Source organism: Plasmodium gallinaceum, assembly GCF_900005855.1.
Source record: "Plasmodium gallinaceum strain 8A genome assembly, contig: PGAL8A_v1_65, whole genome shotgun sequence".
Classification (NCBI taxonomy): Eukaryota; Apicomplexa; class Aconoidasida; order Haemosporida; family Plasmodiidae; genus Plasmodium; species Plasmodium gallinaceum.
In genome coordinates this window covers 70,660-83,968 of record NW_021628225.1, presented here as the reverse complement: position 1 = coordinate 83,968, position 13,309 = coordinate 70,660, and the positions used below count along the sequence as shown (strand labels likewise).

General features: G+C 16.4%; 1 protein-coding gene across 1 annotated transcript; it reads left to right on the top strand.

The window, feature by feature from the left end:
• Nucleotides 1–3,347: 3,347 nt before the first annotated feature.
• On the top strand, nt 3,348–7,235 carry PGAL8A_00130500 (conserved Plasmodium protein, unknown function; the record flags this gene model as incomplete). The annotated part of the gene is made up of 1 exon (XM_028674830.1): nt 3,348–7,235. The coding sequence occupies one exon, from the start codon at nt 3,348–3,350 to the stop codon at nt 7,233–7,235; it is 3,888 nt and encodes a 1,295-aa protein (XP_028526422.1).
• Nucleotides 7,236–13,309: the final 6,074 nt, after the last annotated feature.

Genomic DNA, 13,309 nt, shown 5'->3' with positions numbered 1-13,309 from the left:
CATATGACTACTGGCAAGATCAACCAGGTTACTATATATATTATTAAATTAATACTTAATCTATAAATAACGGAAAATAATAATACTAAAATAGTATNTAAAAATTACATTTCATATAAACAAATAATTTTTTACCTTAAAAACTTATAAAATTTACAAAGGTCGTAATAATACCTAAAGCAATATTACTTATGTGCACTTTTATATATCATTATAAATTTAATTTTTTCATATAATGTATTTTTCTTATATATAATTAAAAAAAAACAAAATTTTTTCAATGGAAGTTAAATGTTTTATGTGTTGTCTTTTTTCTTATCTTTGATATATACATCTTATAAAATTTTTGTCTTAAGCTTTTTTATTTTGTATTAAAAATATTTAAATGCTTTATAACTTGTTATGAATATCAAATATTCGCTTTTAATTTTATAAAAATTATTTATATTTTACATAATTTGAAATATTTTTTCTTTTATAAAGAGTATAGAATAATGATAAACGATGAATTTTTCTACATATATGAATATTTATATATATATATATATATATATATATGCACATTTTTTTATTTAATATTATTAAAGTTTAAAACACACCAAAAATATTATGCTTTTTATTTTATTTCACATATGATCGAAATGAAATCTAACTAGTGTATGAACACCAGAAATTATTTTTTTTTTTTTTTTTTTTAATAAAAATTGCAAAAAATATATATTTTTTTATTTGCCACTGAAAGAATTATTTTTGTTGTTAATACATTTATGGACATTTTTTAAGCTGTCACTTTATTTTTATTTTATTTTATTTTTTTTTTTTCCATAAAGTAAAAATATTCGTGCTCTTTAAAATTTTCTATATCTTTTTATAGCTTAATGCACATTGTTATATTTTAAAACTAAACTTTTTATTTAAATTTAAAATTTTTTTTTTTATTTATTAAGTCATTTATTAAAACATAAGGTTCTCATTTACATTTTTTAATTTTAAAAATTTCTATTAATTATACTTATTGTTTGCTTATGAGATATTTATTTTTTTGTAGAATTATTTGTAAAACTTTAAGAATACTTGTGTTATAATGAAGAAAGTAGATATTGCATTTCTATTAAAATTTTATATTTAAATGTTATTTGTATTTTATTACACTTTCAAAAAAAATTTATTAGATGTAATCAAAATTTTAAAAATATATATATTTGAAAGCATATTTACTATTTGAATTATATACATATTTTTTCTTTTTTTAATTATATAAAAAAAAGAAATTACAAAATTTTTTTTTTTTTTTTTTTTTTTTTTTTTTTGCATGAATATGAAAGATATTTTCATTGATTTTGTGTTTTTATTAAAATTTTTTGATTTATTGCAATTTTTTTTTCTTGTAAGTATTATTATTCTATGAGTATAAAAATTTTATTATTCATTTTATTGTTTATATAAAAAATGCATAAGAGTTCATAATGTTTGATTTTAATTGTTGTGATGATATTTGTTAATTATGATAACTGCATTTTTAGTTTAAATAGCTTTATATTTTAATCTTTTTTTTTTTTTTTTTTTTTTTTTTCCACATATTTTTGTATCCTTTTCATTGTGTTAAAAAAAATATAAAAAGTTACGTAATATTAAAAAAATATTAATTTTTTACTTTTGTAAATACATTTTTGATTATATATTAGTGAAAGAAAAAATAGAGATACATTTAATTTTATTGTAGATAAAATTTATGATTGTTACATTATTATTGAAAAGGAAGAGAGAAAAAAAAAAATAAAAGTTTTTACAAAAAAAAAAGAAAAAAATAAATAAATAGATAAAAGAATAATATAAAAAAAAGAATATAAGGATTTTATGGAGTTAAATGTGTAAAATAAAAGTTAGAGAAAATATATGTTATGTTTAAATATATATACATATATAAATAAATATATAAATATTTATTTTTTTTTTTATAGTATGCATATATATTTTAGTTTTTTTTTTTTTTTTTTTTCTTAAAGTATAAACATATGTCTTATTTTGTTTAAGTTATTGTGTTTTAAAAATGAATTTTTTTTTTTTTTTTTTCTTGTATTTATATAAATCAGAATAAAAGACATAACGCGTTTATTATATAATTTTATACAGTTTCCTTTTTATTAATTACTTATATCCATTTTATTTTTATCAATCATCTTTATTATATTTTTATTTTATGCTTTTGTAGATAAAAAAAAAAAATTGTAATTTACATTATATATATATATATATATGTATATAAATAGTTTCATTCGTTAAAAAATTGTGAATATGTAAATAAAATATATATTTTCATTTAATCTAGAAAATACACATTAAAATAAAATGAAATTTTTATTATTCGTAATTATTATTATTTTTTTTTTTAATTTTTTTTTTAACATTTGTTGAAAGAAATGAAAAAATAAATAAATGAATATTAATATCTATGTATTAATAATATATTATTTTTATTTTTTTTTTTTCTTTTGATTACCAAAACAAAAAAGAAAAAAAAAAAAAAGAATACATAATTATGGGAATAAATATTTTGGATTTGTGTCAAAAATAGTGGAAAATAAAATAAATTATAATATATATTAAATATTGAATTACATATATATGATAATCATTCTCACACTTATCCATTTTATGAACTGTTTTTCAAAGAATTTTCTTTTTTTTTTTTTTTTTTTTTTTTTTTTTTATTGTATTATATAATTATTTTTTTCTTTTACTTATATGAGCGTCTATTAGAAAAAATATTATATATATATATATATATATGCATACATTTTCTGTAAATCTGATGGTGTTTTTATTTTTTTTGTATATAGAAGCAAAAAATATATGTATACATTTAATATGAAAAATCAAAAAGTAGAAAAATAAAAAATAAGTATATATATATTTATATATATATAAAATTTGTAAGTTTGAATAAAGTATATTTTAGTGAAACTAATTTTGAAGTAATGTAATATATATGTTAAAAAAAAAAGTAAATATATTATTTAAAATCAGGAAAAAATAACAATTAAGAATAAAAGAAATATAGTGGTTATTGAAAGAAGATATATATTTGTGTTATTATTACTAAAATAAGGAAATATTAGATAAGAATAAACTATTCGTCTTTGATAATTTAAATAAAAACTTACTTTTTTTATTTCTTATTTTTTATTTTTATTTATTTTTTTTTTTTTTTTTTTTGTATTTTGTTGTACTAATAATTTTTTTTTTTTTATATTTAACATAATAATCCTTTATTATTTATTTTTTATTGAATCATTCGATTTCATTTTATTTTTTCTTCTTCTTTTTAATAATTGATGCATAAGAAAATGAGTTTAGGTGTTCCAGTAACAAAATCTTTTAACAAATTAAAAAAATATCCATATGAAATTAATAAATTTGATAGAAGAGAAACAAATGAATATTTTTATTTGCCTGTAGATTGTCCACGTATGAAAAAATGTGATGATGCTTATTGCCCTTTAGCTCACACCAAATTAGAAAAAATATTTCATCCAATAGTATATAAAACTCAGGCTTGTCAGATGGCTAAAGATGGAGCTTGTGATTATTTTCAAAAATGTGCATTTTATCATGATTCTAATGATAAAAATGAAGCTCATTTAAATTGGACAATATGGGAAAAAAAGTGGGATAAATGGAGAAACAATATTGATAATATTTTAACACAACATAATAAGAATGATAAAGAAATAAGAAGAAAAGTAGAAAGTATTTTAAAAATTCGTATGCCACATTTTAATTATAGTTCAAATAAAAGCAACATATCTTTAAATAAAAATGTTTCGTTTCATTCAACTTGGCCAAATCTAAGTAACACAAATAACAATAATAATAATAATAATAATAACAATAAAATTAACAACTTAAGTAGTATTTTATGTAACTCTTTAAGTTCATCATTAAATCCGAGTTCTACTTCTCTTTTTAATAATACATGGAATAAATCATTAAATAATAAAAAAAATATAAAAAATGGTGAAGATAATAAAAATAAAAATAATTCTTGTTGGATTAATGAGTTGAATGAAATGAGCAATCTTAATTTTGATAAATCTTCTAACATAAATGCAAGTTTTTTAAATAAAAATAGTGTATATTATGATGAGACACTTAGTTATAATAGCAATGCTACAGATTGTGGATTAAATTTTGATATATTAGATAATAACGCATATAAAGTTGTTGAATTTTGTTTTACTGATTATGAAAATAATAAAAATAAAAATAGTTGGAAAGATAGTTCAGAAAATTTTAATTTTCAATCTACGAACTCCTTTTTTTCACATAGTTCTAAAATATTAGAAAATGAAAGAAAAAATTCATTAAATATTAGCAGTAGTCAAGGAATTAACATTTTTGAAGATATGAATTATAAAACATGTGAATATTTACCAAATATATCAGAAGAATTAAATGATAACAAATTAAAAAAATCTAATACATTACCAGCTAATTTGAAGGATGGTTTTATAGCGGATATAAACAATTCTAACAATAATTATGATTTGATGACTTCTAAATATTTTTCCAACAATTCAAATAATACATCCTTATTTGAGAATTACACAAATATGTCTACACTTTTTGATGTTAATGATAATAAGTTAAACAACATAACAAATCTTTCTAATTGTAATACATTTGATCATTTAAGCTTTGATGAATTCAATAAAAATAATGTAAATGATTTCTTTACTTCGAATGATAATGTAGAAAATACAAAAAATTTAAAATTTAACAAATTGATTACATCAATTCCAAGTGATGGGATTAGATTTTTAGATAATGAGAGTAAGGAAGAGGTAAAAGAAGAAAAACAAGATGTAATGAATACAAATAATAATTTATCGACTGGAAATAGTTCTAAATCAGCAAATAAAAGTTCAAAAAAAAATAAAAATAAAAAAAATGCTTTAAATAGTGGAAATAGCAACAATAATACTATTAATAATAGCAATAATAGTAATAATAATAATACTATTAATAATAGCAATAATAGTAATAATAATAATAGTAATAATAATATTAATAATATTAATAATAATAGTAATAATAATAATAATAGTAATAATAATACTACTACTACTACTACTACTACTAATAATAATAATAATAGTAATAATAATAATAGTAGTAATAATAATAATACTAATAATACTAATAATAATAATAACAACAACAACAATAATAACAACAATAATAACAACAACAATAACAATAATAATAATGCAAAAATGACAAATTTTAATGAAATTGTTAATTCAAATGGAAATGATATAAAAAATGAAAATAATGATAAGAAGAAGAATAACAAAAAAGATAATAGAATAAATAAAAATAATATTACTGAAAAAAATTTAGATGAAATAAAAAAAGAAAGTAGTAAAAATGTTAATGAAATGGAAAAAAATGAGGATGCTAGTAGTAATATTGACGGTAGTTATTTGGAAAAAGAGAAAAATAAAAATAATAAAAATAAAAATCATGAGAATCAAAATATAAAAAAAAATAATTCTTTAATAAACAATAGCAATAATAGTAAAAATATAAACAAATCTGGTGGTCGAATTGTTGAGAATACTAATAATAATAATAAAAATGATCTTTCAGTTACTAACAGTAATAGCTCAATAAATTATAAAAAAAATAACGAAAATAATAATAATGAAAACTTATATAATAACAAAAATAATGTTTCATATCCGCAAATAAATAAAAAATATAATGATATTAGTGTAGATATTAAAAATTATAATGATTGTAACAACACTCAGAATAATAACAATATATATATTAAAAAAAATAACATTAAAGATGATATAAATTATGATATTGATAAAAATAATAATAATGATAAAGAAGATAAAAAAAATAATAATGATAACATAGCATTTAATAATGAAGGCAATAAAGACAATAAAAATAGTACCAATAATAATGATAAAGATAATAAAAAAAATATTGATAATGTTACAACTAATAATTCAAGTTATAAAGATAAGATTAATATTATTAATAATAATGATAAAGATAATAAAAAAAATACTAATGATAGCATTATAATTAATAATATAAGTAGTAAAAACAATAAGAGTAATAATAATAATACTAATAATACTAATAATACTACTACTACTACTACTACTACTACTACTAATAATAATAATAATAATAATAATAATAATACTAATACTACTACTACTACTACTACTACTACTACTACTACTAATAATAATAATAATAATAATAATAATAGTGATAATAATAGTAATGATAAAGATAATAAAAAAAATATTATTGATAATAATACAGTCAATAATTTAAATGGTATTGATAATGTAAGTAATAATGAATTAAACATAAACAATTGTTCCAATAAAATAGTTGTAGAAGAAAATGATAAGATTTTTTACAATATGAAAAATGAGAATATTATAGATTATAAAAATATAGATAATAAATCAGAGGAATTTGAAAACTGCAAAAATAAAAATAGTACGTATAATAAAAAAAATAATCCCAAGTATTTACTAAAAGAATCAAAAAATTTAAGTATAACAAAAAAGGATATAAATGATGATAACGTATCAATACCTAATAGTTTAGGTGACAATTTTAAAACAGATGATATCTCAAATGATACAGGTATTAATACTATTCCAAAAGACGAATTATTTAATTCTATGAAAAATAATTTTATTTTTAATAAATCAAAAGAATTGAATGTAAGTGAAAATGAGTTAAATGAATCATGTTATGATTATACAAATAATCTTTTGAATATATTTTTATCATGTAATAGTATAAATGAAAATTTTGATGATGCAAATGAACACAATAATAAGCTTAGTAGAGAAGATAGCAATACTTTTAATAATATAGAGAAAAGTATGACTAATGTATGTGAATTGTTTAATAGTTCAAATAATTTTAATATATTTGGAAATTATAATTTTTTTGGTTATAATTGCTTACAATGTAAACATTATAAAAATGAAATTAAAAATTTAATGCTTCAAATAAAAATATTAAGAGAAGAACTTTTTAAATGTAAACAAATTATTACATCAGGGATAAATGAAAACTATGACCAAAAATTGAATCATTGTAGTTATAACTGGACAAACACAAAAAGTTTTAATGATATTTATGAAAAGAAGAATTATATATCTTCTATTGAAGCAAATGATTAAACAAAAATATAAAATATAATTAAAAAAAAGTGTAAAATAAAGACATTACTAATTTAAAAATATTTTTTAATTTTCATTAATATCTATATTAATATAACATATATATTTCAATACACAAAACACAATTATTATCATATATTATATATCATTAATAGAGAATTCCATATATAAATTTGTCTACTTTCTAATAATAAACAATTTATATATATATATATATTCAGTTAGATTACAGTTATAAGTATTATATCACATAATATTATTTTATGAAAATTTGTTTGCATAATCATATTTTTGTATGTTTATGTATTTTTTTTTTTTCTTTTTAAAATATATATAATTTATGTATAAGTATTTGTGTTCTATAGTATATAAATATTGTTTTATTTTTATTTTTAAAAATTATATATATATATAGTTGAGAAATAATAAGGAATGAATATTAAAATTTAAAATTCTAATGGAAAAGAGAAAAAAATTAGGAAAAATATAGTGTATTTTTTTTTTTTTTTTTTTTTTTTTTTTTACATTACTATAATAAATAATATTATATTTAGCTTTTTTCTCGTTACATATTTTTTTTTTTAATTTGCACATAAAAACTTGTGCGCGTATTTATTTTATTTTTTCCATTTATGTTTAAAATAAGAAAGTGATATATATTTTTATGTTTTTTTTTTCTTTTTTAAAGGAAAGATGTTTTAAGAATGATATACATTCTAATTTCACTTATTTTCCTAAATATTAAAAATATATATATATATATATACATATATACATATATAGATACATACATATATTGTAAAATATTATTTTTTGTATATTTTTTGTTTATTTGTATAATTGTTAAATTATTTACAATGTAAAAATACTTATGCATTAATTTTTTTTTTTAATTTTTTTTCCATATACTAAAATGGATTAAATTCAATTAAATTATTTGTGATTTTATGTTTTTTCGTTGAATTAACCCCTCTTTCATATCATCAACTTTAATAAATATACATATGCATTATTGAAAAATAGATGAATAAACATTTTATGTTTATTGTTATATAAGGAAAAGAGGAAAATAGCAATAAAATAAGGAAGAAACGAAAATAAAAAAGATTAAAATACATCAGTGATATTTTTATTTGAAAATATGTTCATTCATTTCTTTAAAGAATATTTTTCTGTATATCAAATGTCTTATTTTCATAAATAAAAGTACTTTGTTTAATGTTATTATGAGAAATTTGTTCTACATGTCTTAATAATAAAGTTTCATTTCATATATTTCTCTATATGAAATATGAAAATTACGTAAAGAAATGAAACAATTAAAAATTCAATAGAAACATTTGTAGTAATAAAAATAACTGAATAAAATAAGGTGGGAAACTCATAAAGAAAATTTAATAAAGAAAAATGTTGATTTATGTTAATTCGATAAAAAAGATGCTTAAAAAATATATGAATTAAAACGTATTTTATAAAATTAAGGAACTTTTGAAATAAAAAGAAAATTATCACAGTACTATATATGAAGCAAATGGATTTTACATTTTGCCTTGATGTTTTTGCATATTTTAAATCAATAAAATTTTAAAATTACCATGAAGTAGATTTATATAATATACACAAAAATAAATAATGGTATATTTCTTATTTACGAAAAAAAAAAAAAAATAAAATAAAAATATAAATAATCATTTAAGTAGGAAATACAAGTATAATATTACATAATACAATTGTAAAAATATATTTTTTTATTATTTTAAAGTATTAAAAGTGCAAAAAAAAAAAAAAAAAAAAAAAATAAAAATAAAAATTTCATAGATATTAATTATATTTAAAAAAAAAAAATAAAATAAAAAACAGTAATAATGTTTTTTAAAATACTGAAAATGTTAAAAAAAAAAAATGAATTGAATTGTTTTATTATATATAAAACGTTAGTCATGCAATATAAATTTAAAACAATTTAAAATGAGAAAAATTCACGAAACTACATGTTAAATTTAGTATAGTTTGCATTTATTGGAAGTTAAGGTGTTTAAAAAAATTATCTTGAAAAAGTGAAATGTACACTTAATATATATAATACTTATGAAAAATAAAATAAAAAAAATTGACTTTTTTTTATAAAACAAATTAAAATTAACGGGAGAAAAAGGTGTAAACATGCTTTTTATTTATTAAAGTATACAGTATGAAAATAATGAGAATTATAAGTGCATAATACAATATACAATAGGTGAAGATTCTTTTAAAATAATATTGAATAAAAAGTTAAAATGTATGAAATGAAAATTATATTATAAAAAAACGAGGAAAGTAATATTTAAAACCATACCTAAGTATACAAATAAAAATAATACATGCGAAGTTGATAAAAAAAAAAAATAAAAAATATGACATCAATAATAAATATAGTATTAAATACATAAAGAAAATGTTCATTTAAAAACCAATATTGTATTTGATTAATTTTTTAAGAACGAATTAAAGAAAAGTTATTGAAACTAAAAAAAATTCAATGTCCAGTAAAAATTTAAATTAATAATATTTTATTTTTTTTTAATATTTAATTGTTTAGATTTGCATTGTTAATTGTTGAAAATATTAAATTTATAAGCACATTTATTTGTAATTTATTTTTATAATAAAAATAGTAAAAATAAAGAAAAAAATTTATATTTTTACTTTATATTTACGGATATTGATTTTTCAGGTTTTTGGTATTAATTTTTCGCTATTATTACTATAAGTTATGAAAATATATTATAATTTTTAGTATAAAAAATATTTTTAGTTATAAGAAAAGTTTCTTTTTGTAATTCTTTAAATGATTAATCATACTTAAAACTATTCTATACTTCTTAAATGTAAAAATGCACAATTTATATATGTAAAGGTACATAAATACATTTTAAAAGCTAAAAAAGAAGGAAAAAAAAAATATAACATTTAATTGTTAATGGAATTTTTTTTTTTTTTTTAAATTAATATGTACTTCACTCTTTTTCTGATATATTTTTTTTATTATTTATGTATTTATTTTTTATTTACTGTATATACATACATATAAATATCCTTAACAGTTAATCTTAGAATAAAATTAGATTTAAATTCATAGAAGATGTAATGAAATTCTATTATGCATTTTAAGTATAATACAAATATAATGAAAAAACGCTCTAAAAAATGTATTCTCTAACTGTTTTTTGATTTTAATACAAAAAAGAATAAAATTTTTTTTTCCAATAGCTACTTTTGATTTTTAATTTTTTTTTAAATGAAAATGCTTTTTTATGCTGTATTTTTATAAGATAATGAAATATATTTTTTATTTTACTTAAAATATAAATTATTTTGGCTAAATGTCTGATAAAAGTGAGAAAAAAAATTTTATAACAAATTAACAGCAGAGATATAGAAATAATATTAAAAAGAGATATAAATTATGTAAAATATGGAAAGAGAATAAAATTTATTAAATTCTTTTATAGTTTCTTGCGATGAAATTATGAAACGTTACATGATGCTCCTATCAATGGCAATTATAAAGGTGTAATTATTATATTTTAAATTTCATACATATAAAGTATTTAAATTTTTTTTTAAGGAAATAATAATGTACTTAAATGCCTCTTGTAAAACAAGCATCAATATCATTTTCTCATACATTTAATTTGTAACATAAATAATGAGCTTTTATTTATTACATGTTAATTTATAATTCAATATTTTTATATAAAAGTTTAATATAACATAAATTGATGCATTTAATATAATTATCTATTCAGCTATTAAGTGCAAAAAAAAAAAAAAAAATGTGTGCACAATACAATCCTGAAACAATTTACTCCTTATAAATTTTTTATTTTGAAGAAATATACTTGATAAGTATTTGTATTTTTGTACCTTTAAAAATATTTTATATTAAAAATGCATGTTTAAAGAAATTATGTGTTTTATCTATTTGAAGATTTTTTATTTTAAATGTTTTTTTTTTAATAAAATTTATAAATCAACAAGTTTTAGTGTACATTATTATTTCTTTGAAAAACTTGAAATATTGATGAATAATAAAATTTTATTTAAAGTATTTTAAAGATTCAATTAAAAAAAAAAAAAAATTTATTTTTAATGCAAAATTTGGCAAAAATAAAATATATAAAACTTAGTTTTTCATATAATCGGACATTTTTTTGATATATTAATTTATTTTTGGAATAGGTGTAGAAATTAAGATGAGGATTAGATTAGTAACTTCTATTAAATTATTATGATTTTGAATAGATTCATCATATATATATTAATATTATATATCATTTAAATAAATAATATCTATGTTAATATTATATTTTTTGCAATATTTAAATATTTATGATGTTTTAATATATTTATATTTTTTAAGTATTCTTTTATAAAATTTTTTTTTCATTAGATTTAAGAATGTTAACTTATATTTCAAATAAAGATTTTTATTATATTTTTTTTCACATTTTAACACACAAAAAAAAAAAGAAAAGTTTCAAAAATTAATATATATTTGTCATAATTGTTTTTCCAAAAAATATAATAATAATATTAAAAAACCGAGAACATAAACAAATAAAAGAAATGATAATATTAACTTTCATAAATTTTTTTTTTTTTTTTTGTCTTTGTTTAATTTGTATATATATTAATAATTAAATGATAAATTTTTCTTTTTCGGAGAATAAATTGATGGATAATTAGTAATGAAGAGAAAAAAATTTTATCGTTGATAATAATTGACTTTCATGAAAAATTATATATATATATATATATATTATTCTATCAAAATTTTGTTGATAATTAAGTATTTAGATTTTAATAAAAATAAATAAAAAAATTTATTAAACAGTACGAATATTTTATAAATTAATTACTATATTAAGATTAATTAAAACATTGATTTTACATAAAATTAATTAAAATATTCTAAATACCATATATGATAAGACGCTTATTTCATGTTATGTGGTGTTAATATAGAGGTATAAATATAATATATATACTATATATAATTACAATGGATAAAATTAATAGAGGCGTATTTACATGCTCACTATTAATTGCATTATTCATTGAACTACAAAAATACTTGAACAGACATTTATAATTAATTGGTTAATAAAATAATTCGTCCAACCTTTTGTATATTGATTTGTTAATTGATCTTTGAAAGATTTTTGTAGTGAATTGAATAATAAAATTAACAAATGACATGTAGAAAATTTTCTATTAATTTTATTCATTGTAATTACATTTAATATATATACTATATGTAATTCTCATATTTTTAACACTTTAATTATATATTCAATGATATATATTTAAATCAAAGGAATAAACAAAAAGGCTTTAACTATTTAGGAGTTTTATTACTTCTTTTATTAATTAGTTATACTTGAAATTAATTAGGCATTTAATTATTTAAAAATTTATACGCCTTATGCATGCATATATTATACAGCATATAATAAACATCTTATACAATTATAAATATAATAATTTTGAAAATATTTTTTTAATATTTTCATTCTTATTTTTAAGAACTTTTATCTTACCTTATGAATCTCTTTATCTCTCTCTTATCATTCCTGAAATGTTTCGCTGTTCATATTTTTTCCTACGAAGAAAATGCTTATTTGAATTTATTATTTTAATTAAATGACAAATAATATACATAAAAAAAAAAAAAAAAAAAGCTAATATATATATGCTTTTATTGAGGTTCAACAGATATAGAGTATTTTAAATTTTATATAACTTTTTTTTGTAAATATATAGGATTTTGATTCATATTATTTCTTGTTTTTGCAATTTAGGACATAAAGCCTTTATATACCTAGTCTATAAGTGCATTATTAATCTGTTTTAAATAATATTTAAATTAATAAAATAAGTAAAAACATTTTTATTTATGCACGTTAAAGTTCATGGAAAAAGTGAACACATATGTTTATATTAAAAAAAAAAAAGTACTTGCACTAAAAGTAGGTACATTTTAAAAAAAAAAAATAGGATATTTCTAAAAGTAAAAACAATAAAAAAAAAAA